General features: G+C 45.5%; 1 protein-coding gene across 3 annotated transcripts in view; it reads right to left on the minus strand.

Annotated features, from left to right (window-relative positions):
- The window catches only part of GARNL3 (GTPase activating Rap/RanGAP domain like 3), a 150,654-nt gene that overhangs the window by 80,451 nt on the left and 45,015 nt on the right, over positions 1–25,188 (minus strand). For all 3 annotated transcript variants that reach the window (XM_047829919.1, XM_047829918.1, XM_047829920.1), the window contains exon 4: positions 2,853–2,927. In XM_047829919.1, coding sequence (XP_047685875.1) covers positions 2,853–2,927 — 75 coding nt within the window. The remainder of the gene's footprint in view (positions 1–2,852; positions 2,928–25,188) is intronic.

Below are 25,188 nucleotides of genomic sequence, written 5' to 3' on the forward strand. Positions count from 1 at the left end.
TGGTTAAGGGTCCGAATCTAGATTTCGGCTCAGGCCGTGATCTCACGGTTCATGAGATCAAGCCCTGAGTCGGGCTCTGGGTGCTGACAGCACGGAGCCTGTTTGGGATTCTCAGTCTCCCCCTCTTTGTCCGCCCCTCCCCTGCTCACGCTCTCGCGCTCTTTCTCCCACAAGATAAACAAATAAAAACTTAAAGAAAAAAGGAAGTGACTGAGCCACCTTGAACTAGACAATGTTTCTTTGAAATGATACGAAAAGCACGAGCAACAAAAAGAAAAAAATAGATGGACGAGACATTAAATTTAAAAACTTCTGCGCTTCAAAAAACACAGTCAAGAAAGTGAAAACACAGTCTGCGGAATGGGGGAGGATTTTTGCGAATCGCGTATCTGATAAAGGTCTAGGATCCGTATGGTCTAAACAGCTCTTAAAATTCAATAAAAGGAGAAACAGCCCAATAATGAAATTACTTTGCAATTTGTTTCTTTGTGTGTTTGAAAAATTTTAAGCAAGCTCCATATATCGTCCCTTCTAGTGCACTGACAGCTTTAACTAACTTAGAGCAGGCCAGCTTTTTTTTTTTTTTTTTTTCCCTGAGTCTCATGTGGCACTAAGGTCTTTTATCAGAGTGTACATTACACTGGCCGGAGGCTTTTAACTAAAGACCATCAATACAAAACACAGGCGCAGCGCTCCAACTCAGCGCTCATGCTCAGTGGTTCAGGTAGAAACAAAACTGAAAACAGTGTTTGAGCCCTGATATCATATTTCCCAGAGAAGCAATCTGAGACAGGACTGTGTTTTGAACACAACAGACCACAGTGATTTGTGAAATCAATAACTCCACCAAACGGTTCCAAAGATGTTAAGTGAACTGCCCACAGTCACGCTGCCGGTGAGTTGCGGATTCACCATTTGAACCCAGGCGGTCTGACTCCAGAGCCTCCGGAGGCGATTTCTAATCCCTCCGGTCCAGAGGCATGGCCAGAGGACTCAGCCAGGTGCGGAGCGTTTCGTGAGCCTAGGACCACATTTAAGTCTGTCTTTGGAAGTGTGGATTTCCTCTAGACGTCGGTTCCGGCAGGGGGCAGAGTGGTGCTTATGTGGGGTGGGGAAAGTCCAGTACAGCTTGCTCATTCGAGGCTGGGCTAACGTTCTGCAAAACTTTTGGTAGCACGAGGATGTCTTGAGGCACGAAAACCTCTGGGGTCTCTTGGTACTTAGGTTTTCAAACTAGAAACTCAGCACGGTGGCTGCTAGCTTTGTGAGCACTGGAAAATGAAGACTTAAGTGTTTCTGCTTCTGGCTTAGCTCCTGGGACACAGTTGGCTGCCCGAGTCTGCGGTCATAAGACTGTCTTATTTCAGGAGCTGGGCCATTTGGGGAGGGCTGTTTCCAAGCTTCAGAAGCAAATTCCCCCGGGAGTTCCTTCCTCTGCGTGGGTCAGTTGACATCATTTTGGAAAAGGAGTAAGTGGGCGCCTATTCAGAGGTCTGGCCTAAGACGGGATGGCCTCCTCATGCCTCACGGAGCAACGGCGAGGATACCATGTCTGGGTATGTGAAGTTAAGGCCACAGCTGAGATGAGAGAGAATCTCCCGAATGCCGTGGCCTTTCAAGTGAAATCCACAGCCTTTCACCAAGAATCTGATTAAGGAGGTGGTCAGGAAAGCAAGGCTGGCAAGACAGCGGCGATCGTGTTAACAACCACAACCACAACCACGATCACTCTTACAGCTACCGCTTATTGAGTGCATGCTAGATGGCGGGCACAGTTCCAACAGCTTTATCAGCTTGGCTCACTTATTCTTTTCAATAATCCTGAGACACTTATATTTTATAGATGAAGAAACCGAGGCTCGGAAGGGCTGGGTCACTTGCTCAGGGACATACTGCTAGAAGGTATGGGGAGGTATAACTTGAACTCAGGCTTGTCTGACTCCAAAGCTGGGCTAGGGGCTGCTAAAGCACTCTGACGGCCTGTCTCTCAGAGAGGGAGCAGAGAAGGAAAATGGGGGATTACACCAGACTCTGTGTGTAGTTCTGGGAGGCAGACCTCAAAGAGTAGAGTGGGCAGTGGAAGTCTGAAGAAAGACCAGGAAGGTGCATCCCTGCGGCCAGCAGCAAGGAAGACCAGGAGACCCCAGAAAGAGGGCTTGGGCCCAGGGACGGTGGACAGGCACCCTGCCCTGGTGTCTTCTTGGAAGAAAGACAACATGTGGTAATTGCAGTAACTCTTGCCTCTCTCTCCCGAGCCCTGTGTTGCTCACATGGCACAGCCAAGCCGACTAGCTTGGCCAAGGGGAAGAGCTGGGATTCTGGGGCCAAACACAAAAGGTGTCATGGCTGTGAATTCTTCTTCGGTTCCACTGCTGGCAGACTACACCTTTATGTCTCCCTGGCTTTATTATAGATCTTTTTCTTTTTTTTTTTTTTTTAATGTTTATTTTTGAGAGAGCGCAAGCGAGAGAGGGGCAGCGAGGGGGGACACACAGGATCTGAAGCAGGGCTCCAATTCGTGAACCATGAGATCATGACCTGAGCTGAAGTCGGACGCTCAACCGACTGAGCCACCCAGGTGGCCCTATTAAAGATCTTTTAAAGGGTCTGCATCACCCTATTACCAGCACTGTTCATACAAAGAATAATGGCATTTTCCCTTCACGTCTGCTTCAAGTGAAGCTCTAAAGAGCTCCATTTAGCTCTTCCTAGGCTGCACTGAGGCAAGTGTTCTGTGGTAACGAGCATCACAAACGCCTCACTGCTGTATCGCAGGTGCTACAGCCATGGCTTAGCTCCTGGGGCTATAATCACGTGCTTAGTGACAATACAGGGGGACGGGGCTTCCTTACCTCATCTGAAGAGCCATTTTCCACTCTGAATCTTCCAGCCCTTTGGATGGCTCCATCGGCGTCACTAGAAATAAGCTAGGAGACAAGAGAGCTCTCAGTTAGGTAGCTGGGTCACCATGTGGGAAGCCCCTTCTGTCCGTCTGTGTCCGCCCCATAAGTAAGCCAAATCCTACGAGAGCCGGAGGGCCCAGCCTAGAAGAGAACGGTCTTTCTGAAGCTCTGCCAGCCAGGCCCTCACACAGTCGGCCCCCACAGTCTTTAGGAAGCTGAAGAGTGAGGACTCCCTGCCCCCTACAACCCACAAGAGTAGGGAAACAAGAGCATCAAATCTAAACGTGAACATTTGAATAAAATCTAAACGTGGCCATATTCCAAAACTGAACAAATATTAAAGTAACGCTCCCTGGAAAAACAACCTTAATACGCATCACATGTGGACAAGCGCAGCTCACAGATGGCAAAACTGAAAGCCAAGTCTCAAGTTCGGCCGTCTTCACAGGAAAGCCTAAAAAACAATTAATGGCTGGCATGAACTCAAGGCTCTACTAACATCACAGAAAGCTCTTGTGCCTCAGTTTTAAACGGTCTCCACAAGGCCAATTAGCCCCTTCCCAGGCAGGCGGGCTCAGTGTGAGCTCTGGCAACATGATGCTTGCAAACAGGCCGTCTTCAAGAAGCTCACTGGTAGGGTGACATGAGTGAGATCGGGCGTTGGTGCGTCAACCCGAAAATGACTGATCCAAGATTTCATTTATTTTCTCCCAAAACGCCTAGATTTCTCAGTAGCAATTTGGGAAAATGACATGTCTTTTTTTTTTTTTTTTTTTTTAACTTTTAAATCTGTCCACAATTTGTAGCAAAGATGTGGCAAAAATTTCCATTTCCCAGACTCATTAGAAAGTGCTTGCCCCGGCAGGGGTGGGGGACACTTCTTACCTAACTCAAGACTCACCTGGTCAAACACATACACAATTTCTTAAGAAAGATTGTTAGCTCATAGTTTTGCTCGTGTTAAGAGACATGAAGGTGTGGAAATGGAAGAAAATCAGAGGAAAACTTCCCAAGGACAACGATTTGCAAAAGGCTTATAAATCTTTTCCACGATAATTATAAAAATAACAGTATCTATTTTTTCAAAAATTTTACAAATGTTTATTTTTGACAGAGAGAGAGACAGAGCATGAGTGGGGGAGGGGCAGAGAGAGAGGGAGACACAGACTTGGAAGCAGGCTCCAGGCTCTGAGCTGTCAGCACAGAGCCCGACGCGGGGCTCAAACTCACAGACCGCGAGATCATGACCTGGGCCAAAGTCGGACACTCAACCGACTGAGCCACCCAGGCACCCCAACAGTATCTATTTTTTATTGAGCGTTTATCCACGCCCTGTACTCTTCTGACCTTCACATGCATTGTCTCATTTAACTCTCAAAACAGCAAAACAGGTGGGTACCATCACTGTTCTCATTTACCAATGAGGAAACTGAGGCAGAGAAAGGTAAATAAAATAACCAGTTGTAGTCACATACTGGTTAGTACGTGGTAGGCCTGGGGATGTGAACACAGGCAGACAGACTTCAGAAACCCATTATCCTTACCTAACCGTCCACCATGGAAAGTCCACGAAAAGGCGCAGGTTTTAAACCTATTCTTTATCTTGCAAAACCATTTCTAAAAATAAATAAAAGGATTTTTATATGTATGTTTAGCTATTTATGGCATCAGATTATTCCACGGTCGGTAAATTGAAGATGAGCCACAGAGACTGTGTGGTATAGAATTTATCCCTGCCTGGGGCACCTGGGTGGCTCAGTCAGTTAAGTGTCTGACTTTGGCTCAGGTCATGATCTCACAGTCCGTGGGTTCAAGCCCCGCATCGGGCTCTATGCTGACAGCGTGGAGCCTGCTTTGGATCTGTCTCCCTCTCTCTGCCCCTCCCCTGCTCGGTTGCGCACACACTCTCTCTCTCTCAAAATATAAACATTAAAAAAAAAGAACTTAACCCTGCCCAACAGAAGTGTAGCCTTTGGCCTCGGCTTCGGAGAGGTGATCTCTGAGCCCTGGAAATGTTCTGCAGGAGTGTCTATTTACCTGGGACTTTGAGCCGTACAGGAGAAGAACATGAGTTGTGGTGGGGGCTTTGGGTTACACGGTATGAGATCTACCTCTGGGCACCAAGGCTCAGGTGAGCCTCCCTGGTGCATGTACTGCCACATGTCCTTGCCAGGAGGAGTTAATGCTGTCCGTGCCCCACTGGGAGAGGACACCAGGAAGCTGCATATGGAACCCTCCTGGATTCTGTCCCGCGTGCCTGTTCCCTTGGCTGATCCTAATCTGTAACCTTTTGCTGTAATAAACCATAAACGAGTTTAACAGCCTTACCTAGACTCTGTGAGTCTCCTTCTGGCAAATGATTGAACCTGAGAGTAGCCCTGGGGACCCCTGTGCTCTGTAGTGAATGTCAAAAGTGAGGTCTGGTAGGCTGTTGCCTAGTTCAGAGAGGCCGATTCTAAAGTATAAGGGCAAGATGAACGCAGTTCTCCTGGCATCACTGCCATTTTCACAGGGGGAACTAAAGAGGATTCAGTGTCAATTTCTTCTTTGCCTATGAGCTTCTACTCATGGTCTGTTAAAATATTAAAATTTAGGCCACAGCAAACAGGTTTCAAGTCAAGTGTTCTTGGTGTAGGCTGCCTCAAGGGCTTTGGGAGAAGTGTTCTGAGGTCGCATCTGGAGAGGAAAGAGAGCTGCAGTCAATTAATTACGTCTGACACAGGTGTATAAAGAGACAGGAGGATGAGCACTCCCCTGAATTAGAGGTTGGTAGATACAGTCCTTGCTGGAGCTGGTGACAACCAGAATTCAAAGGCTTGGGAGAAGAGCTGACAGTTATTCACTGATTCACTCATTCACTCATATAACAAATACAGAATGTCGACCACTATATTCCAGACACTGACGGGCACAGGCAATAATGCCCTTTCCTGGGCTGAGATCAGAACAAGAAGGTTATTGCTTGTCTTGCTTCAAAGGTTCAAGAAGCAGAAAGGAAGAACATGTTCAATGATCTGATGGCTGGAAGGAATCTGGCTCCCTCTGAACTTAGGATCCCGAAACCCACAGGCACTGAACTCGGGCCTCAGGCTGACCTGGTTTTAACTCTCTTGCCTTTGCCGTCTCTACCACCAGCATCCGCACCCAAGTCGCTGTCATCTTTCCCCCAGATGACTGCAACCGCCTCCTAGCAGGTTGATGCACCCAGGCACCCTTGCTTCTCTCCGACCCAGTCTGCACACCGTAGCCGGGCGATTTTGGCAAACTGCATCTGTGACTGTCCCACGATCTCACCTCTGTCCACACTGCTCCTTCTCACCAGAGGACCTGCAAGGAAGGCCTCTCCCATTTTCCCCTAAAGAACTCCTGCTCACCTTTCAAATTCACTGCAGTCAGGGGACTTCCCCGCCCTTGCCGCCTGGGAAAAGTTCTAGGGCACTCCTGTTGAGTTGTGAGTTACATTTCTTTGTGTGATTACTTGATTCATGCTGTTTCTTCCCATGTGCTCCCTCTACTCCCCAACGATAAGCTCCATGGAGACAGCAATTATGTTGGTTTTTCTCCCCACTGCATCCCCAAAGCTAAGCACACTGTCTGACGGTATAAATGTTCACTAAATACTTTGCAAATAAAACATATGTGAATGGGCCGAGGCCAAATTCCTACTGAAATGACCAAAGGAATATAAAAATGCAGGCAAGATCGATGCCAGTTCTGGAAACCAGAGGTTCATGACTCAAGCAAGAAATTTCCAGGAAATCCTCCCAGGTCTCTCATAAAGGAAAGACCAAAGTGAAGGACAGGCCAAAGGACCTAAATCACCACGTGCAAGGGAAAGTGAAGCTTCGCAGTAACTGAATCAGATCTAGCACATCAGACTGGCACCCTGAGCTCCTGCTGGCAGGGCCTGCTTCAGGTGAGTGTGGGTGTGAGGGCAGTAGGTGGGCAGGTGACTTATAGGTCACGCTGGCAAAGTGATTCGGTGCTGGCACGCAGAATGGCAGTCCCAGGGCTCCGCCTCACAGCTGGTCTGGGCAGCTGGCTAAATAAAGCAGAAGGGACCAGGCTGGCTGGTCCTGACGAAGACTGGAACACCAGCCGACGCGAAAGGAAACAGTGCTCCAATGAACTTGGCGATGAGGACGATAGCGATGCAGAAAAAAATCCTTCTGATGCAGCAGAGAAGCTATTTCTGTCCACAGTTTCTTTTCTGTTATTCCTCATACCTGTGATCTGGCCAACTGAAACTACAGGAAATTGAAACTCTCCCCATCATTGGAAGATCTGACTCAGGAACGAAAGTGTCTGTCAGAACCCATCTAAATGTCCGATACTATACAATGCAGAAGTCCCCTGCCCCAGCTCTTCCTATGGGGTGCAGGGTTCTGGCTACCACCAAGATACACTCCAGCCAACTTCTACAGTAATGGAGCGTAGCTGGGCTCATGGCTAGACCAGTGTCCCTCAAGGTGGCTGTCTGACTTAGTTCCTTTCACTTGAAGGTGGCTCCAAGTCCCAGGTGGCATGTAGGGAGCTAGGCCCGTGTGCCTCAACTTTTCCTCTAGGAGATACCAAAAAGAACAATGAACAAATCCCAGGGAAAGCAAGGGGAAGGAATCAATAAAAATATCAGAGTAGAAATTATAGATTCAAAAAGACAACAGAATCAATAAACACATCCAAGAAATCACGAGCAAGTCTGATTTTAAAAAGCAAGGGACAAACACAAATGCGGAGCCATAATATAGAAAATATAACTAAGAAGAAAGAGATTTTTTTTTTTAAAGCTGGACAGAATGCTCCATGAGATGACGCGAGCATTCCCAAAACCTTCAAGGAAATGGACATTCTCCAGGAAGATATACAAAATGAAAACTGGTTTCAGAAATGAAATACCAGTGGCTACATGTAGAGCTGGGGCGGTAGTCAGAACATGGCCCCACAGAGGGGGCCCTGGCTCAGAGGGACTTCTGAGGCCAGGGCCCCGTCCCCCACATGACAGCACATGCTCACTCACAGGGAGGCGGCCAAGGGTCCCCTCAAAGAAGAAAGGAGCAGAATCCCTTTGCATTCGTTTTGATGCAGAAGTTCAGGGAAAGGGGGTTCACATGTATGTGACATCAGTGATAGAAAAGGGGACGGGATTTTTATTTTATTTTCCTTTATCTTGTCTCCCATCTGTGATTTGGTCATACGCCAAAGGAAGGGCCGTGCTGAGGAAAGCTGCCCAAGAGAGAGAAAAAGAAGGCGGTGAATCAGACGACCACTTGGCTAGCGAGGGATTCCTTCAGAGTTCTTGCCCTGCCCAACACTGCAGCCACCAGCCCCATTTAAATTTATTTTTCCATCACTTACAAGAAAAGATAATAAAGTTCGCTTCCTCAGTTGCACTAGTGACACTCGGACGCTTGGTGTTTCCACGTGGCTACTAGACTGGACGGTACAAATCCCAAATTGCCACAGTCCCAGAAAGTTCTGTCAGACAGGACTGTGACGTGCTGGACATGGAGGTCACTCTGGGTGACTGGGACCAAACCGGTTTCTCAGGCTGAAATTCCTTCAGTTAGTTAAATACACTAAACACGCTGGAAATTCATGGAAATTTAACATCTTGAGTAGAGGCTTTGGTCCAAACTCAGCCAAACCATAACGATTCATTTAACACTAAACTGTGTTCAATGTAATAGATGTTTTGTTTCTGGAAAAAAAGGTAATATCCAAACAATTACATCCATTTGTATGATTTAACAAATTAATTTAAAAGAAAAAAATTAAAAACAGGAAGCATAAAATGTTATTCATTGCTGTAAATAACAGTATTATTTGTTTAATATTATAGGCAATTAAATGAGAATATTTCCTACGTTAATATGAATATGTAATTTTTCAAAAACAAAAGGCTCTTTTTCTCTTAATTGCTTTGGTTCTTGGGGCTGGTGTCTGTTTCCATTCTAGGATTCCCTGGGATCTCTCTCTCTCTCTCTTTTTTTTTTTTAAAGTTTATTTGTTTATTTTTAGAGAGAGAGAGCACGTGCACAGGGGAGGGGAAGAGAGAGAGGGAGAGAGAGAATCTCTGGCAGTCCCGATCCCACAAACCACAAGATCGTGACCTGAGCTGAGATCAAGAGTTGAAAGCTTAAATGACTGAGCCACCCAGGTGCCCCCCCCTCAGCCCAGGATCTCTGTTTATCATGCACTGTGTACTTCACATTCAGGTATATAAATCACAGAAACAGTATTTTAACCTAGAAAAAATACCTCAAAAATTTAATATACATCTTAAAAAATTGTATTTCAGATTTCTTAAAGAAATTTTTTTTTTTTTAAGGGGCACTGGGGTGGCTCCAGTCGGTTAAGCATCCAACTCTTGGCTTCAGCTCAGATCATGATTTCACAGTTCATGGGATTCTCTCTCTCCTTCTCTCTCTGCCCCTCTCCTGGCTCATTCTCTCTCAAAATAAATAAATATTTAAAAGTTTATTTATCTGAGAGAAAGGGTGGGTGGAGGGCAGGGGCAGAGAGAGAGGGAGACACAGAATCTGAAGCAGGCTCCAGGCTCTGACCTCCAAACTGTCAGCCCAGAGCCTGATGCGGGGCTCGAATTCAAGAACTGTGAGATCATGATCTGAGCCAAAGTCGGACGCTTAACCAACGGAGCCAACCAGACACCAGATTTCTACACACTTCCCTCCTCATTTCCTTTCTTTACAATGAGTGGTTCCGAGTGTGAGTTTCAACATCCAACTGTTTAGGTTCAAATCCCAATTCTGCACTTATTAGTTGTGCGACCTTGGGCAAATCACTCAATTTTTCTTCTCTAAATTTTAGTTTATCTCTAAAATAGGGACAATGGTTGTAGCCACTTCCAGTCTTATGGAGAACATCCAATAATATAAAACAGTGCCTGGACATAGGGAGTGCTCAATAAATGTTATAACAACATATATACTAATCAGATGATTAATATAAAATTCTCTCATTGGCACATGTACCCCAATGTTTATAGCAGTGCTTTCAACAGTAGTCAAATTATGGAAAGAGCCTAATTGTCCATCAACTGATGAATGGATACAGATGTGGTTTGGGGCACCTGGGTGGCTCGGTCGGTTAGGCGTCCGACTTTGGCTCAGGTCATGATCTCGCGGTCCGTGAGTTCGAGCCCCGCGTCAGGCTCTGTGCTGACTGCTCAGAGCCTGGAGCCTGTTTCGGATTCTGTGTCTCCCTCTCTCTCTGCCCCTCCCCTGTTCATGCTCTGTCTCTCTCTGTCTCAAAAATAAATAAACGTTAAAAAAAAAAAAAAGATGTGGTTTATATATACCATGGAATACTACTTGGCCACGAGAAAGAATGAAATCGTGCCATTTGCAGCAACATGGATGGAACTGGAGGGTATTATGCTAAATGAAATAAGTCAGAGAAGGACAGATATCATATGTTTTCACTCATATGTGGAATCTGAGAAACCTAACAGAAGACCGTGGGGGAAGGAAAGGGGAAAAAATAGTTACAGAGAGGGAGGGAGGCAAACCACAAGAGACTCTTAAATACAGAGAACAAACTGAGGGTGGATGGAGGGTGGGGGAGAGCGGAAAATGGGTGATGGGCATTGAGGAGAGCACTTGTTGGGATGAGCACTGGGTGTTGTATATAAGCCAATTTGACAATAAAGTATATTCATAAAAAAACAAAGTAAATATAATTCCCTGATTATTATGGTTAGTATGATTAAACTGTTTTAAAGCTTAATTTTAATGCTTGTAAGCTCTGTTCAAACATCTGTCTATCTAGCAAACAGTAGCGAGAACCTATTTTTCAGGGCCTGTACTAACTGCTGAACTTATAAAGACAAATGCAACATGATCGTTGCCCTGGAGGAGCCCAAAGCCTAGTGGGAGAGAAGCACACATATAAACAGATAAATCACCACACAACCTGGTTAAATGTCATAACAGTAGCAAGAATGGGGTGCTGGGGGAGGTCAGGGGCTGGAGAGACCAACTGTGCCCGGGGGAACTGGAGGTTTCATCGCTGTAATGAAATTTATTCTGGAAGGTGTACAGGACCTTTGAGAAATGATTTCCAACAGAAGCAGATTATTTTTTTTTTAATTTAACTACAAATACGAGTCAAGAAAACCCATTTGACTCTGTCTATGAAAATCACAGGCGCACACACGCGTGCACGCACACGCACACACCTGACTTAAAAAGTACTACTCAGAAGGAATGAAAGAAAGTTTAAATGTTTCCATCAAAAACAATTGTTGGGGCACCTGGTGGCTCATTTGGTTAAGCGTCTGGCTCTTGGTTTTGGCCCAGGTCATGATCTCACAGCTTGTGAGTTTGAGCCCTGCATCAGGCTCTGCACTGACAGTGTAGAGTCTCTTTGGGATATTCTCTCTCTCTCTCTCTCTGTCTCTCTATCTCTAATATAAATAAACTCTAAAAAAATTGTTGAATTGGGGCACCTGGGTGGCTCAGTTGGTTAAGCGGCCGACTTCAGCTCAGGTCACGATCTCACGGTCTGTGAGTTCGAGCCCCACGTCGGGCTCTGTGCTGACAGCTCAGAGCCTGGAGCCTGTTTCCGATTCTGTGTCTCCCTCTCTCTCTGCCCCTCCCCCGTTCATGCTCTGTCTCTCTCTGTCTCAAAAATAAATAAATGTTAAAAAAAAAATTGTTGAATCATTTTCTACACCTGAAACTAATATAACACTGTATGTTAACTATACTTCAGTAAAAAAAAAAAAAAAAAAAAAAAGGTGGGGGGCGGAGGTAAATGGGGCCTATAGATGGGTACAATGAACCATCCCCCGACTGGTGAGTGCTGCACCTGGAGCCCGTCTCCTAGTCACTCTTGATTCACTTCTCCTGCAGGGAGAGGCAAGGGGCAGGGTACAGGGACCAGAGATGCTCTCTTTCTCCCTCTCCTCACCTTGATCCTATTCTGCTTGTGCCAAGGGACAGGGAGAAGACTTGGGGGCCTGGGCAGCTGGAGTGCTGGCCACCAGCACGCAGGTCAGACCACCCAGGTTGGTTAGATGATCCTCCAGCCAGGAGAATAGATGTTGGTCGAGAGAGAACCACCGAGGCCTCAGATCTGGGCTCAGACTCTTCATCGTCATCATCGTCCCCGGCCACCACCCTCAGCAAATGCAGCATCCATCACGAGGATTCACCTGCTGTCTTGAGCTCATGTCCTCTGCTTTCTCAAATCCAATGACCTCACTTATTTCATGGCTTTACCACTGCTAAAACCCCGAACACGTTCTCACTCACACTGCCATAGCTCTGTCATCACATACGTAGCTTGTAACCCACTTTGGCACTTTTGGTAAATGTCCTGGCTGGCACCCGTGGTCAGTTCTGGCAACGCTACGCTTACCAACACAACCTCATGCTCCCACGCCAAGCCCCAGCTCTCAACCACCTCCTACAAGGACGCCCTCGCTCTTTCTCTTCTGTGTTCAAAGACACACAAGTTTCCGTGAGAAGAGGCCTACAAGCTCAGGCTACTTGACCCTGGCTAGACCTTAATTACCACTCCCTAATTCCTTTCTCCGTTCTCTTCTCACTTTCCAGGACGCCTCCCACATTGTCCCCGGCTTGTCAGTCACCAAGTCATCATTGCAGACACACCCTTTCTTCAAAGAGGTGACCTCTCCACGTATTTTACGGACAAATCTGAGGCCACACTTCTCAGTAAAATGGCAGTGCTGCCATTTGACCTTCCATCTCAAAATACATCCGTCTTGGCTTCCTCATTAAAACAGTATCTGGCCATCAGTCCTTGATACACAGCTTCCCAGCAAAATACCTGTGAAGATTCAGCATGAAGGGTGACAATTCATGGGTCTGAAGAAAGGCTGCCCATCCCCTGGCCAAAATCGCAGGGCTTTCCCTACTTACTACATGGCCAATGGAGAAGAACGGAGAAACACATTTGATCATGAGCTTTGTTGCCTGACATAGAGCAAATCTGTGGTCAGCACAGAAAGCTGGAGGGCACTTTATTCCTCCCTCCACGGTCTCGTCTTGGCTGAGAGACGTCGGGTCTATATGAAGAATAACAATAAAACACCGGGAGTCGTCCTTCGACTGCATGGGTACTGCATTTTAAGGTAGCTGCAGCCATACCAGAGCCTCTTTTTTATCCTAAGAAAACACTGGGAAGGAAGTGGGGAGGGAGGGAGAGAAAGTCCACGTTAGAAAACGCAGTCTTCATAAGCAGAGTGCCACAGGCAGGGAGACAGACAGGAGTCCTGGAGCAAAGCATCCTGGGAGTACAGTTTTGCCACTACGCCCAAGGGTGGCCGGGATGGAGATGTTCAACCTCGTCATAATCTCCATTCTATCCTTTAATCCACACAGACGCCATTTTCTCAAGCTTATGCGAAGAGCTGAGCACAGGTTACTTCCATACCCCTTTTCCCATCAGATTGCTGCTATCTGTACCCCCCTAAGCCCCTGCTATACAGATAAATTCTGGGGCCACTGGTTCAGAGCAGCCAAAGCCAGGCATGGAGAACATCCTATCTCCCTCCTACAGAGCTTTACAAGACAAACACCAGCTAGACACTGGACATTGATCAGAGAGCTTTGTACAACCACCGGCCATTCAGCTCTCCAGCTCAGAGAAGACGCGGTGCCCAAAAGAACAATGAGAGCTGATGGCCAGTCACACATTCTGTCTGTTGAAAAATACAAGGTCCAAATCCAAAGAGTTGTTTTTGTTTGAAGATTTCTATTGAAAAACAAAACAAAAAACCGAACATGGGAGCTATGAAAAAAAAAATGCTACATATGGTCTTGAAAACCAGAAAGGAAAGCACCCCATTTTTTTTTTTTTAACCATGAAACCAAAATTTCAGAAAGGCAGTTGCTGTCCTCGGTAGGACAGAAGACATGATCTTTGCAACAAGCGCATAAAGTTTTTGGAAGGGATTAAAAAAATAAGACCAAAAAATACAAATGCAGGATTAACATCCTCACTGACGGGAAGCAAGACGTTCATTGTAGAAAACAGCAACAGTGTTATATTCATTATTTAAGATGCCTCCCCAGAATGGAAAGGAACAAAGTGAAATGAAAACAATGAGAAAGAAAAGACAGTTATAAAGGGAAGAGAGGGGCGCCTGGGTGGCGCAGTCGGTTAAGCGTCCGACTTCAGCCAGGTCACGATCTCGCGGTCCGGGAGTTCGAGCCCCGCGTCAGGCTCTGGGCTGATGGCTCAGAGCCTGGAGACTGTCTCCGATTCTGTGTGTCCCTCTCTCTCTGCCCCTCCCCCATTCATGCTCTGTCTCTCTCTGTCCCAAAAATAAATAAACGTTGAAAAAAAAATTAAAAAAAAAAAAAGGGAAGAGAAAAAAGATCTTTCTTACTGTTTTGAGGGGGACAATGACCAATAATCAAAGAGAAGAAAATATTCATCCCTGACATAAGACCAGGGACCAAGAATCAAAGGGATGCAATGTTTTAGGCAAAAATTAATGAAAAGAGAAACACACAGAGAAGTTACTGGAAACTTAAAAAAATTTTTTTAATGTTTTTATTTATTTTTGAAGGAGAGAGAGACACAGCATGAGCCGGGAGGAGCAGAGAGAGAGGGAGACACAGAATTCGAAGCAGGCTCCAGGCTCTAAGCTGTCAGCACAGAGCCCGATGTGGGGCTTGAACTCACAAACCATGAGATCGTAACCTGAGCCGAAGTCGGACGCTTAACCAGCTGAGCCACCCAGGAACCCCAGAAGTTACTGGAAACTTTAAAACAAAAAAAGGAAGAAGAAAATCTGAGAAAAACTCCAGGCAGGAAAGGTCACCAAGGAAGAAAATGAACTGCCCTGGGCTAACCTTTGGAAGGCTGTAAGGCAGATGACCATGGTGGGTTCATAGTGTCCCCCCAATTTACGTCCATCTGGAACCTCAAAATGTGCCCTTATTTGCAAAGAGGGTCTTTGCAGATGTGATTAAGATGAGGTCATACTGGATCAGGGTGGGACAGAAATCCAAGGGCTGGCGTCTTCACGGGAGAAAAGAGAGGGAGGTGCCGATGTGGGTGGAGGGGAGAAGCCCTTGCGATGACGGCAGCAGAGACTGAGGGAGGCAGCCATAAACCCCAAGGAGGACAGGGATTGCAGACAACCCTGGAGGCTGGAAGACACAAGGCAGGATTTTTCCCTAGAACCTTCAGAGAAGAAAGGCTCTGCTGTCATGTTGATTTCAGGCTCCCGGCCTCCAGCACTGTGAGAGGATACATTTCGGACTTTCCAAATCATCCACTTTGTGGTCATTTGTTACAGCGGGCCTATGAAGTGAATATAATATCAGACCAGAATGTGTCAAGTTTTGAGGGACAAAGGTGGTAATTCAGAAATTTTAAAACCAGCCAAGTCATTCCTGTGGGAGGAATTACTTGAGGTGGTCTCAGATACGTAATGATCGAGAAAAGATCCCCTCACACACTGCCTCAAACTTACCTGAACTCTAGGACGAGGACACCACAGTATTATGTCTGGAGGTCATAGCCACGCGATCAAACATGAAGGAGAAAGAAGACATTTGTATGGGAGGAGAAAAGTTGCTTGTGGAAGAGCATCTATGCTTTCAGAAAGATTATACGTTGTTTTTTTTTTTAAATGTTTATTTTTGAGAGAGAGAGATCGAACGAACGAACGAACATGAGCAGGGGAGGGGCAGAGAGAGAGAGAGGGAGACACAGAATCCAAAGCAGTCTCCAGGCAATGAGCTGCCAGCACAGAGCACGACGCAGCGCTCAAACCTATGACCCACGAGATCATGGCCTGAGCCGAAGTCAGATGCTTAAACAACTGAGCCACCTAGGTGCCCCGATTATATGTTGTTTTTAAGTAAACATATCAATAAAATATACAAACTTATCTTGTATATAAGTTTAATTTCTAAAGGGACATAATAGTAAATGTTCATAGTGATTATCTGTAGGTGGTAGGATTATAGATGAATTTAATTTTCCTATGCTTTTCAGTATATTTCAAATTTTCTATAACAAATGCGTATTCATTTTACAATCAGAAAAGTATATTTAGAAGTATGTTGGCATGTACACACACACACACACACACACACACACACACACACACACACACAGACTGGGAAGTAATATAAAACATCTGAGAAGAGAAAAAGAATCTATCAGACACCAGATTTTTAGCAAAACCGTTTTTTTAGCTAATATGCAGACCTCTGGCAGTGAGCTAATGGGGACACAATAACAAAAGAAGCATGAGCCTTGCCCACTAGAAAAGGCAAAATTGCTCACGAATAATTACAATGTAAAATAAGACAGGTGTCATAGAGAAAGGCAAAGAAATGGAGGGTTCTCAGGAGGGAAAGATGACTTTCCCATGGGGGAATCAGGTAAAGCTGCTTGGAAAACAGACCTGACAGATGCTTATTTCGAGAAGGCATTTTAGAAGGAAAGAGAGCCACAAAGAGGCCCCAGGCACCTGGGTAATGGCAGGTAAACGCCTGTTTGGCTGGATCCTGGGCCATATGAGCAAAGGTTTCTAAGACAAGCTGGAGAGAGACTATGGGAAAGCCTTAAACGTCAGGCTAAAGAGTTCCTACTTTATCCAATAAACAAAGGAGACAGACAGAAGGTTTTTTGCTGGTGGTGCTACTTGTTTGTTTGTAAGCATCCAGATGATGTTGACAGAGCTGAATATTTGGGAAAGAACTCTTTGCAGCATTAAGGAAATCAAAGCCCCCAGACTCAGGTTAATTACAGCTGAGCATTCTGGCAAACTCGATGTAATCTTAGCAAAACTGGCTGAATGCCATCTTTTGAGATGTCAGGGAGACAAGACAAAGTGCCAGAAGCTCAGGGAAAGAGGAAATGACATAAATGTCACACAAAGAAGGGAGTACACAGAAGCAAATATTCCTGTTCTTCTCCTCTTCCTATCTCCTTAAGAGATCAAATGGGAAACCTATAAGGACCTTGAAGTCACTTTGACCACGGAAGCTTATAAAAACTGTGCCCTACTCAGCCCACCCCAGACATAATGAATCAGAACCTGAAGTTTAAACAAACTCCTGAAGTGAGTTTTATGCACAATAAAGTTTGAGGGGAATGGAGCGGGCCATAACGTGGCAAGATAACTTTTCGGTAAATACAACTTTTGGATAAATACAGTAAAACCTTGGTTTGCAAGTATAATTTGTTCCGGAAACAGGCTTGTAATCCAAAGCACTTGTATGTCAAAGTGAATTTCCCCATAAGAAATAACGGAAACTCAGATGATTCGTTCCATAACCCAAAAATATTCATATAAAAATGATTATAATACTGTAATATAATACAAAATAGTAAAGAGAATACAAAATATAAAGAAAAATAAACAAATTAACCTGCACTTACCTTTGAAAACCTTCGGTGGCTGGTGTGAAGGAGGCAAGAGTGAGGAGGTTTATTGTGTAGGACGACTTCTCACTATCACTAATGGAAACGCTGCTATCTATTGGCTCAATGGAATTTTTCTCTGCATGGGAGGACCATTGTATATGCTTGCACGGATGCTGACTACAGTACAGTATTATTAAACTCTTGTCATATACTGTATTTAATGTAACTGGCAATAAGGCAGCAGAGGAAAGGGTCTATATCTGCAGGCAGCCTGACCTGAATGAGCAAAGCATTCATTCCTAAGCTTACTCTTCTATGGAAAAGCAAAGGATTGTCCATAGGTGCTTTGAAATGACAAAAAATACACCGATGCCAGTTGTGGGCACCTTCCAACATTCTGAAAAATCACTGATCTCTGTCAATCACGGAGGCCTGAGACCGAGTATCCGAGCATGGGAGACCGTCACCCACAATCCCGCTGCGTGCACGAGAAAGAATCATTGGCTCAGTTGTGATCATGTGATGTTCAGCATCACGCACTACTCCTATTGCAAGACATCACTTGTTTATCAAGTTAAACTTTATTAGAAATGTTGGCTCGTCTTGTGGAACACTCACAGAACAAGTTACTCTCGATCCAAGGTTTTACTGTACTACTGTGGATGAGGTGGGGCGGGGCGGGGGGGGGGGGCAAGCTCTACAACTTAATAGTTGTGTGACCTTGAACAAATTCATGAATCTCTGAACTTCAGTTATCTCATCTATAAAATGGGGGTAGTAATACCGCATCAGGTGAGTGTGGAATTTAAATTAGTATAAATACATACATGTGTATTTCCATGGGTGTGTGTGTGTGTGTGTATGTGTGGATCTACCTACCTACCACTCAAAAGGCTGTCTGGCGTGGTATGTGCACATCCGTGTGGATAAAGGACAATTTAGGCATGAAGTCCATCTAGGACATAAAACCAATAGGATTTGGTAAGACATTGGATGTGGGGTTTGGTTTCTGGAATTAGCCACTGAAAAGAAGGCAGTACCGTCCACTCAGGGGCTTGGGGGCAGGGAAGAAGGACAGCCTGAATTCAGTTTGGGGCATGTTGAGGTTCACTTGCCTGCAGGCCATCCCAAGAGAGGCATCCAGTGGCCATCTGGGCAGATGGTTCTACACGCTGTGGATAGAGAACTGGGAAGAATACAGGGATGGGCGAGTCACCAGGCTGAAGGTAGTAAGTGAAGCCACGGGGTAGGAGAGATCACCAGGGAGGAGCACGTAGTGGGGGAGCAGTGTGTCTGAGACGGAACCCTGAGGAGCATCAAAATGTGGGGGCCCCCGCAGAAGAGAAGCTGAGGAAGTGAAGCAGGGAAGGCAGGAAGATGAGGACAGAGAGTAGAGGCACAGGAGGCCCCGAGGGAGGAGAAGGTGACCACGGGCCACGCTGCCGAGTGGTCCTGTAAGATAAAGATGAGGAGCGGATTTAGTAGCGAGGAGGTCTTGGTGACCTTGGCAAGAGCAGGCTCAGCGAAGGACAAGAAGGGGAAGCATCCAAAGGAGGGATTCAGAAGGGAACCAGTGGAACTATCACAGGGATCAAAAAAGAGAATTCAGAGTGCGGCTGAAATGTGCTCCCAGAGTAATTAAAAAATCTTCTCATCTCTTCAGCAAATGCAGTTTGAGACTATGATTTTAAAAGACCGTGCACCACAGTGATGACTGCAGTAGACCGATTAAAAAGCCCAGAAAGCACACAATCCTTTTCTTACACATAAAGGAAGCCAAAGTTACTGCATGAATTAAGTGGGGGAGATAGTTCAATATAAAAACGAGAATATTAGCTGTGGCTCAATAGTAACAGTGGGCGTGAAACTGGGAACGCTTTGTGGTCAGTCGGCCATGACAGGACTGGGGGCAGGACTTTCCCTAAACTCACCTGGTCGGGAAAGCAAGGGAAGCAAACTGTAGAGCCCACGGGTTGTCCCTTCTCTTGCGAAGAGGGTGAAAAGCTGCTCCAACCTCTGGGATGGATGTGTACTTGAAGAAAACGGCGACCTGACCCGAGACAGGCAGGGACTGAAACGCCAGGGCCTCAGCTGAGGGGCAGGGAGAGGAGGCCTCAGTGGGACCTCAGATGCTCTTGGTCCTAGAGGCCCGGGAGACTGTCTCCTAACTGCCTGCCAGGGGGGCAGTGAATAAGTTAAACGGGCTACACTTCCTTCCAAGGACCTAAAAACAAAGCTCTTAATATTCAGAGCCCACATGTGAAATTCTGGAAATGAGACCAAATTCTTTTCAACTTTAGCAGCCCCGAGAGAAGTAAAACAGTGGTTTTCAAACGTGTGCATATGTGTTCGTGGTTGTCTCATCCCCCAGTTTTGATGGTGGACCTGTCTAAATTCAGAAGTTAAGTACAGGTTCTTAAAAGGCACTTTTAGGGGCACGTGGGTGGCTCGGTCCGTTGAGCATCCAACTTTTGGCTCAGGTCATAATCTCACGGTTCATCGGTTCAAGCCCCATATTGGGCTCTGTTGGTGTGGAGCCTGTTTGGGATTCTTGCTCTCTCCTCTCTCTCTGATCCTCTCCCACTCATGCTCCCTCTCTCTCTCTCTCTCTCAAAGTAAATAAATAAATAAAACTTAAAATTAAGAAAGCACTTACAAAACAATGAAAATATATTCTCTTCATGACAACAGTATACGAAGGTATGTAACATGATATACTTTTGAGCAAGTTAAAAATTTACTTTTGCTACAACTGATGGTACCTGCTCCTGAGCCCGGTCTTCCTGAATGCTGAGGGGGCGCACGTGACAGGTGCAGGGCAGAGATCACTCTGGCCCAGGCAAGATGTGAGAGGCAAAGGATGTTATCCAACAGGCACCAAGCAAGACTGCGTGCTGGAGACACACGTTAGAAATTTGCCTCCTGGGTATGTGAAAAACCACAATCAAGGCAGAAAACTAGATTTCCTGCAAAGAATTTACCAAGTAAACAATCTATGAACAGTGTGTATCTCTGATTATCTAAAAGATAAACTTTTAAACATTGGTCAGTATATTTGGAATATATATTGATCAGAATTTGAAAGTATTTTTATAGGATGCCAGGGTACTATATCTCACTAGTTGAAGACCACAGGCGTCAATAAACAAAGACCCCAGGACACCCGCTACAGCAGCAGGGAGATCCCCTCGTGGGGAAGGACATGGCAGCAAGGGGATGGGAAGCCAGCAGGAAGGAAAAGCATGAGCATCCCTGGACCTGCAGAGGGTTGGGGATGGAGTATCTCCAATTCTAGATAGGTAGATAGGTAGGTAGGTGTGTGTGTGTGTGTGTGTGTGTGTGTGTGTGTGTGTGAACTCCACACCCAACGTAGGGCTCAAACTCATGACCCTGAGATCAAGAATGACTGAGCCAGTCAGGTGCCCCTCTCTAGTTCTAGTTTTGAAACTAGAGAGCATGCTCATGCTGAATGTCATGGCTGTTTCCAAGATTTCTGCCTGGGAAAGTCTGGAGGACTTGTTTGGTATTCTTATTACAGTGTGTGCTCAGCTAGTGGAGTTGGTATCGTTTGGGGTCTCAACTACCCAAGATGGTCACCGAAAGGCTGGTCAGGTGGTGCTAATTCTCTTCAGGTGCCACTGATCTTGGAAAGTAGGTCATAAGTCATACTATATCAACAAATAGGGTGGGGAGGAGACAAGGGTCAGAATCATGCCATAAACCTGACTACCGTCAATGGGGGACAGAAGATAGGCGGTTCAGGGCTGGATAGGGAAATGCCTTGTTTGTTTATGCTCTACCTTATTTTTAAAAATATTTAAAGCAGCTTACTGAGATATATCTTACTCAAAGGATGGAGTTAGATAAGAGCAAGCCCAGAACAAGGGCGAATTGGGTGTGGGTAAATAAAGTGAAAGCAAGAGAATCTGATCAGGATGTACGTTATAAAGCCCTTTAAGGTGGTGAGAGGCAAGCCATAATTAGGGCCCTGAGCCTCCCTGGAGGCCAATTCAAAGAGGAAAAAGCCCCAGTCATTGACAGGACTCCCAGTGCCCATAAGATTAACAACAGAGCAGCTCCTCAGGAGAAGCATCATACTTTTTGGTCCTGAGCAAAACTTTTCTCATAGGCCCTTTTAAAAGAGACACTTTATGGCAGACAGAAAAATCAAGAGCATCCTTCAAGAGACATACCATCTAGATTCATATGGCTCTTTTCCCATTCTGTCCATCAGGCCAAGTTAAAGACATAATGCCAAGGCACAGATCAAGAGAAGCAAGTCTAAGAGTGGCCAAGAACAGCAAGGCCAAGTTTTGGTAGCTATCTCATGGTGGACATTAATCCAGGAATTAAATTTAAACTATTATGGCATGGATGTCTCTTTGGATAATTCCTTATCAACATTCTTCTTAAAATCAAGCCTGTTAAGATTTGGCCAGAAGAGAGTTTGAAATTATACGTTTGAGCTAAAAACCTAAAGCAGGGCTACTCTGTGCTGCTGATTAAGGGCAGAATTGTCTGCTCCCAACAATCAACTTCGTTTCTTTAGAAAACAGCCTATAAACAGTGGCTTGGAGGCTGAGCGATGAGGCCCAGGGGCTCCTGGAGACACAGAGATGTGGGTTGAAATGTCACCTTTACCGCTTCACTGCCTGTGGGACCTCTCTGAGATCATCAGTTAAATGGGGATCCATTCAATATCCACAAATGTCTCCCCCCACCATGCACCAGGTGCAGCGTAATGAAATAATGCCTACTTCCTACAATTGTTTGTGAGGGTTAAATAGGGAAATGCACCAAGCATTGAGCTCAGTGACTGGCACACAGTAAACATTCAATAAATATTGAAACTAATAATAGTAATAAAATAATAATCACAATAGAAGGTTTCTGGCTCCATTATAATACATAATTACATGTGGAAGGTCTCAAGGTTCTACATCACAGGAAATGGTTGCAGTGATTTTAGCCTGGAAAAGTTTCAAAGTCAGCATTACCAATCACCCACCAAGACACCAAAAATATCCGCAAAAGCACCCACACTTTTACGCTGTGCTAACTTACTGGTAAACGCTCTGAGATAAACATGCCTGGAGGTACCTAACGGAGTCAACCTGCTATTGCAGACTTAGATATAAGCCGGTTCAATTTTGGAGAACATCTGCCCAACTTGTGATTTTAGCTGCAGAATGTTGAAGTCTTGATGTTTCAGTGTTCCTGAGGGAAATATGCTGGTGCCCTCAATAATCTCTCAATTTGGTAATACCACACAGAATGTAATTTCTCCTATCAAATGCCTATGAAAACAAAAAGCCTACTCAACCCTGAACAGAGAACAAAACCACACCGTGTCAGGGACGTGGGACCAGCAGCTACGTCACTCATTAGCCAAGAATCCTCTTTCTGTACAACAGTCCCACAGATATAATCCAAATTCGTGTCTGAGCAAAAACACAAATCGCTACGTATCGGGACTTCAAGAGTCCCCACACAGATAAAACCTCAGGTGCCAAGCAAGTCCACAGTCAACTGTCCTTTTGATAGTGATTAGACAGTCCCACCAGGTAGCCTTGGAGGCCACTGTGAGTTCCTAACAACAAAACCCTGCCATCCTCATAGAGAAGCATTTATGTGTCTTTCCCGTGCATCAGGGGAGAGTGCAACTCCTCCAAACACAGGCTTGCATCATTGAGGTCCAAGTTTAAAAAGGAATGGACAAAATACTACCCTTTGAAATTACCTTGCAGACTGTGACACCCCCAGAAGTATCCAGATGTAGGGTGATATGAAAATCAGCAGCTGGGCTGGGCAGGAGAGAGATCTATATTGTGCCCATACCATTCATCATTCATAACACATCAGGTTCTTATCCACTGAGTCAAAGGCCAAGAAAAGATCAATAAAAGCTACAAACAATCTTTGCTTTTCCTGACAGATTTTGATATAAAGTGGTGAAGAATGGTCGATGGTGTAATAGCTATGCTTTGCCGAGAATGCTGCCATGAGAGACCAGACTTTCAATTCATCAAGAAGAAAAATGGCATATATTTTAGATGGAACGCACTGCAAGCTAATGAGTCCAATTATATTGGGGGGGGGGGTGCCAAAGAGGCTCATTATCCCTTTCCTTTATTTATATTTGATGGGTTAGGCTACTTTCTAATTTCAACCAAATTGAACCATTCATTCATTCAATCAATACTTACTGAGTAATGAATGTTAAGTACTCTGCTTGGTGCTAGGCAGACAGTGGTGACTAAAGAGCCACGCTTTCTATTTTTAGGAAGTTTATAATCTACACCCTTGTGTGTGGGACTGAGAAAAGTGCCAGGGAGAACAGTCCACTGGCACAAGAAGAAATTCTCACCAGGTGTTTTTTAGGTTGAGATTGTAAATCATCTACCAGATGAGGGAATGTTAGAGAACCATTTGGTGGGGGGGAGGGGGGGCGTCATGCCATTCGAAACTGAATTTTGTCGGGGCGCCTGGGTGGCGCAGTCGGTTAAGCGTCCGACTTCAGCCAGGTCACGATCTCGCGGTCCGTGAGTTCGAGCCCCGCGTCGGGCTCCGGGCTGATGGCTCGGAGCCTGGAGCCTGTTTCCGATTCTGTGTCTCCCTCTCTCTCTGCCCCTCCCCCGCTCATGCTCTGTCTCTCTCTGTCCCCAAAATAAATAAACGTTGAAACTGAATTTTGTCTATAATGTTTTCAGAGAGAAGTTGCCCCACCCACAAACTGTGCTGAGGTGATGGGTCTAAGAGGTCTTTTTTTTTTTTTTTTTTTTTTTAAAGGCCGTTTTTATACCACACGACGCCACTTCCCCGAACACAACAGTGTCAATCAGGGACAGACACCTGAACCAGAGGAACCAATCTGTTCTACTTGGAATTTGAAATTAGGGCCCAAGGATGAACAGACGGTGGTGGGCATTGGGGCTGTAAGACCAGGGGAAACTAGGGGGCTGGAAGTCAATTTTTTAGTAACAAACAGCATTTAATAAGAATTTAGTGTGTACCAGGTCTTAGAAATACAACAATGAGCAAGACAGACATGGTTCCCACCCTCATTCCTGGTGGATGACAGAGTAGAAAGTAAATAAATACATGAAATAAATGGAGGGTGTTAAATACTATTAAGAAAAGAAATAGGATGCTGAGTTAGAGAACAGCATGGAGAAGAGAACCACTTTAGGGAGAGTGCCTCTCCGAGAAAGTGACATTTAAATTTTTTTAATGTTTATTTATTTTTAAGAGAGAGAGAGAGAGAGAGAGTGAGCATGCGTGAGTGTGAGCGGAAGAGGGGCAGAGAGACACGGATTCCAAAGCAGGCTCCAGGCTGTGAGCTATCAGCACATAGCCCTACATGGGGCTCGAACACACGGACCCCAAGATCATGACCTGAGCCAAAGTTGGACGCTTAACTGACTGAGCCACCCAGGCGCCCCCGAGAAGGTGACATTTAAGCTGAAACCAGCCATGAGAAGTGCCGGAGAAGCCCATTCCAGGCAGAAGGAAGTTTAAGTGCAAAGGTCCTGGGACAGGGAAGAACTCACAGCGTTCTAGAGACCAAAATAAGGCCAAATGTGTGAAGCACAGTGAGGGAGTGGCATGAGAGAAGGTGGAAGAGGAAGGCAGAACCGGATCACACAGGCTCTTGTAGGGCTTTGCAAAGGGTCTTGAATGGGCAGCCAAGGGTTTTAGGAAAGAAAAGACACTGTGTTGTCAACATTTTAAAATATCACTCTGGTGTGAGGACAGACATAGAGACTAACAGGATGGAAGAGAAAGCCTAGAAATCAACCCTTGCATATATGGTCAATGGATTTTAGACAAGGGTGCCAAGATCATTCAATGGGGAAAGGACAGTCTTTTTTTTTTTTAAGTTTATTTATTTTGAGAGTGAGTGAGC

This window comes from Prionailurus viverrinus, chromosome D4 (assembly GCF_022837055.1).
Source record: "Prionailurus viverrinus isolate Anna chromosome D4, UM_Priviv_1.0, whole genome shotgun sequence".
Taxonomy (NCBI): Eukaryota; Metazoa; Chordata; class Mammalia; order Carnivora; family Felidae; genus Prionailurus; species Prionailurus viverrinus.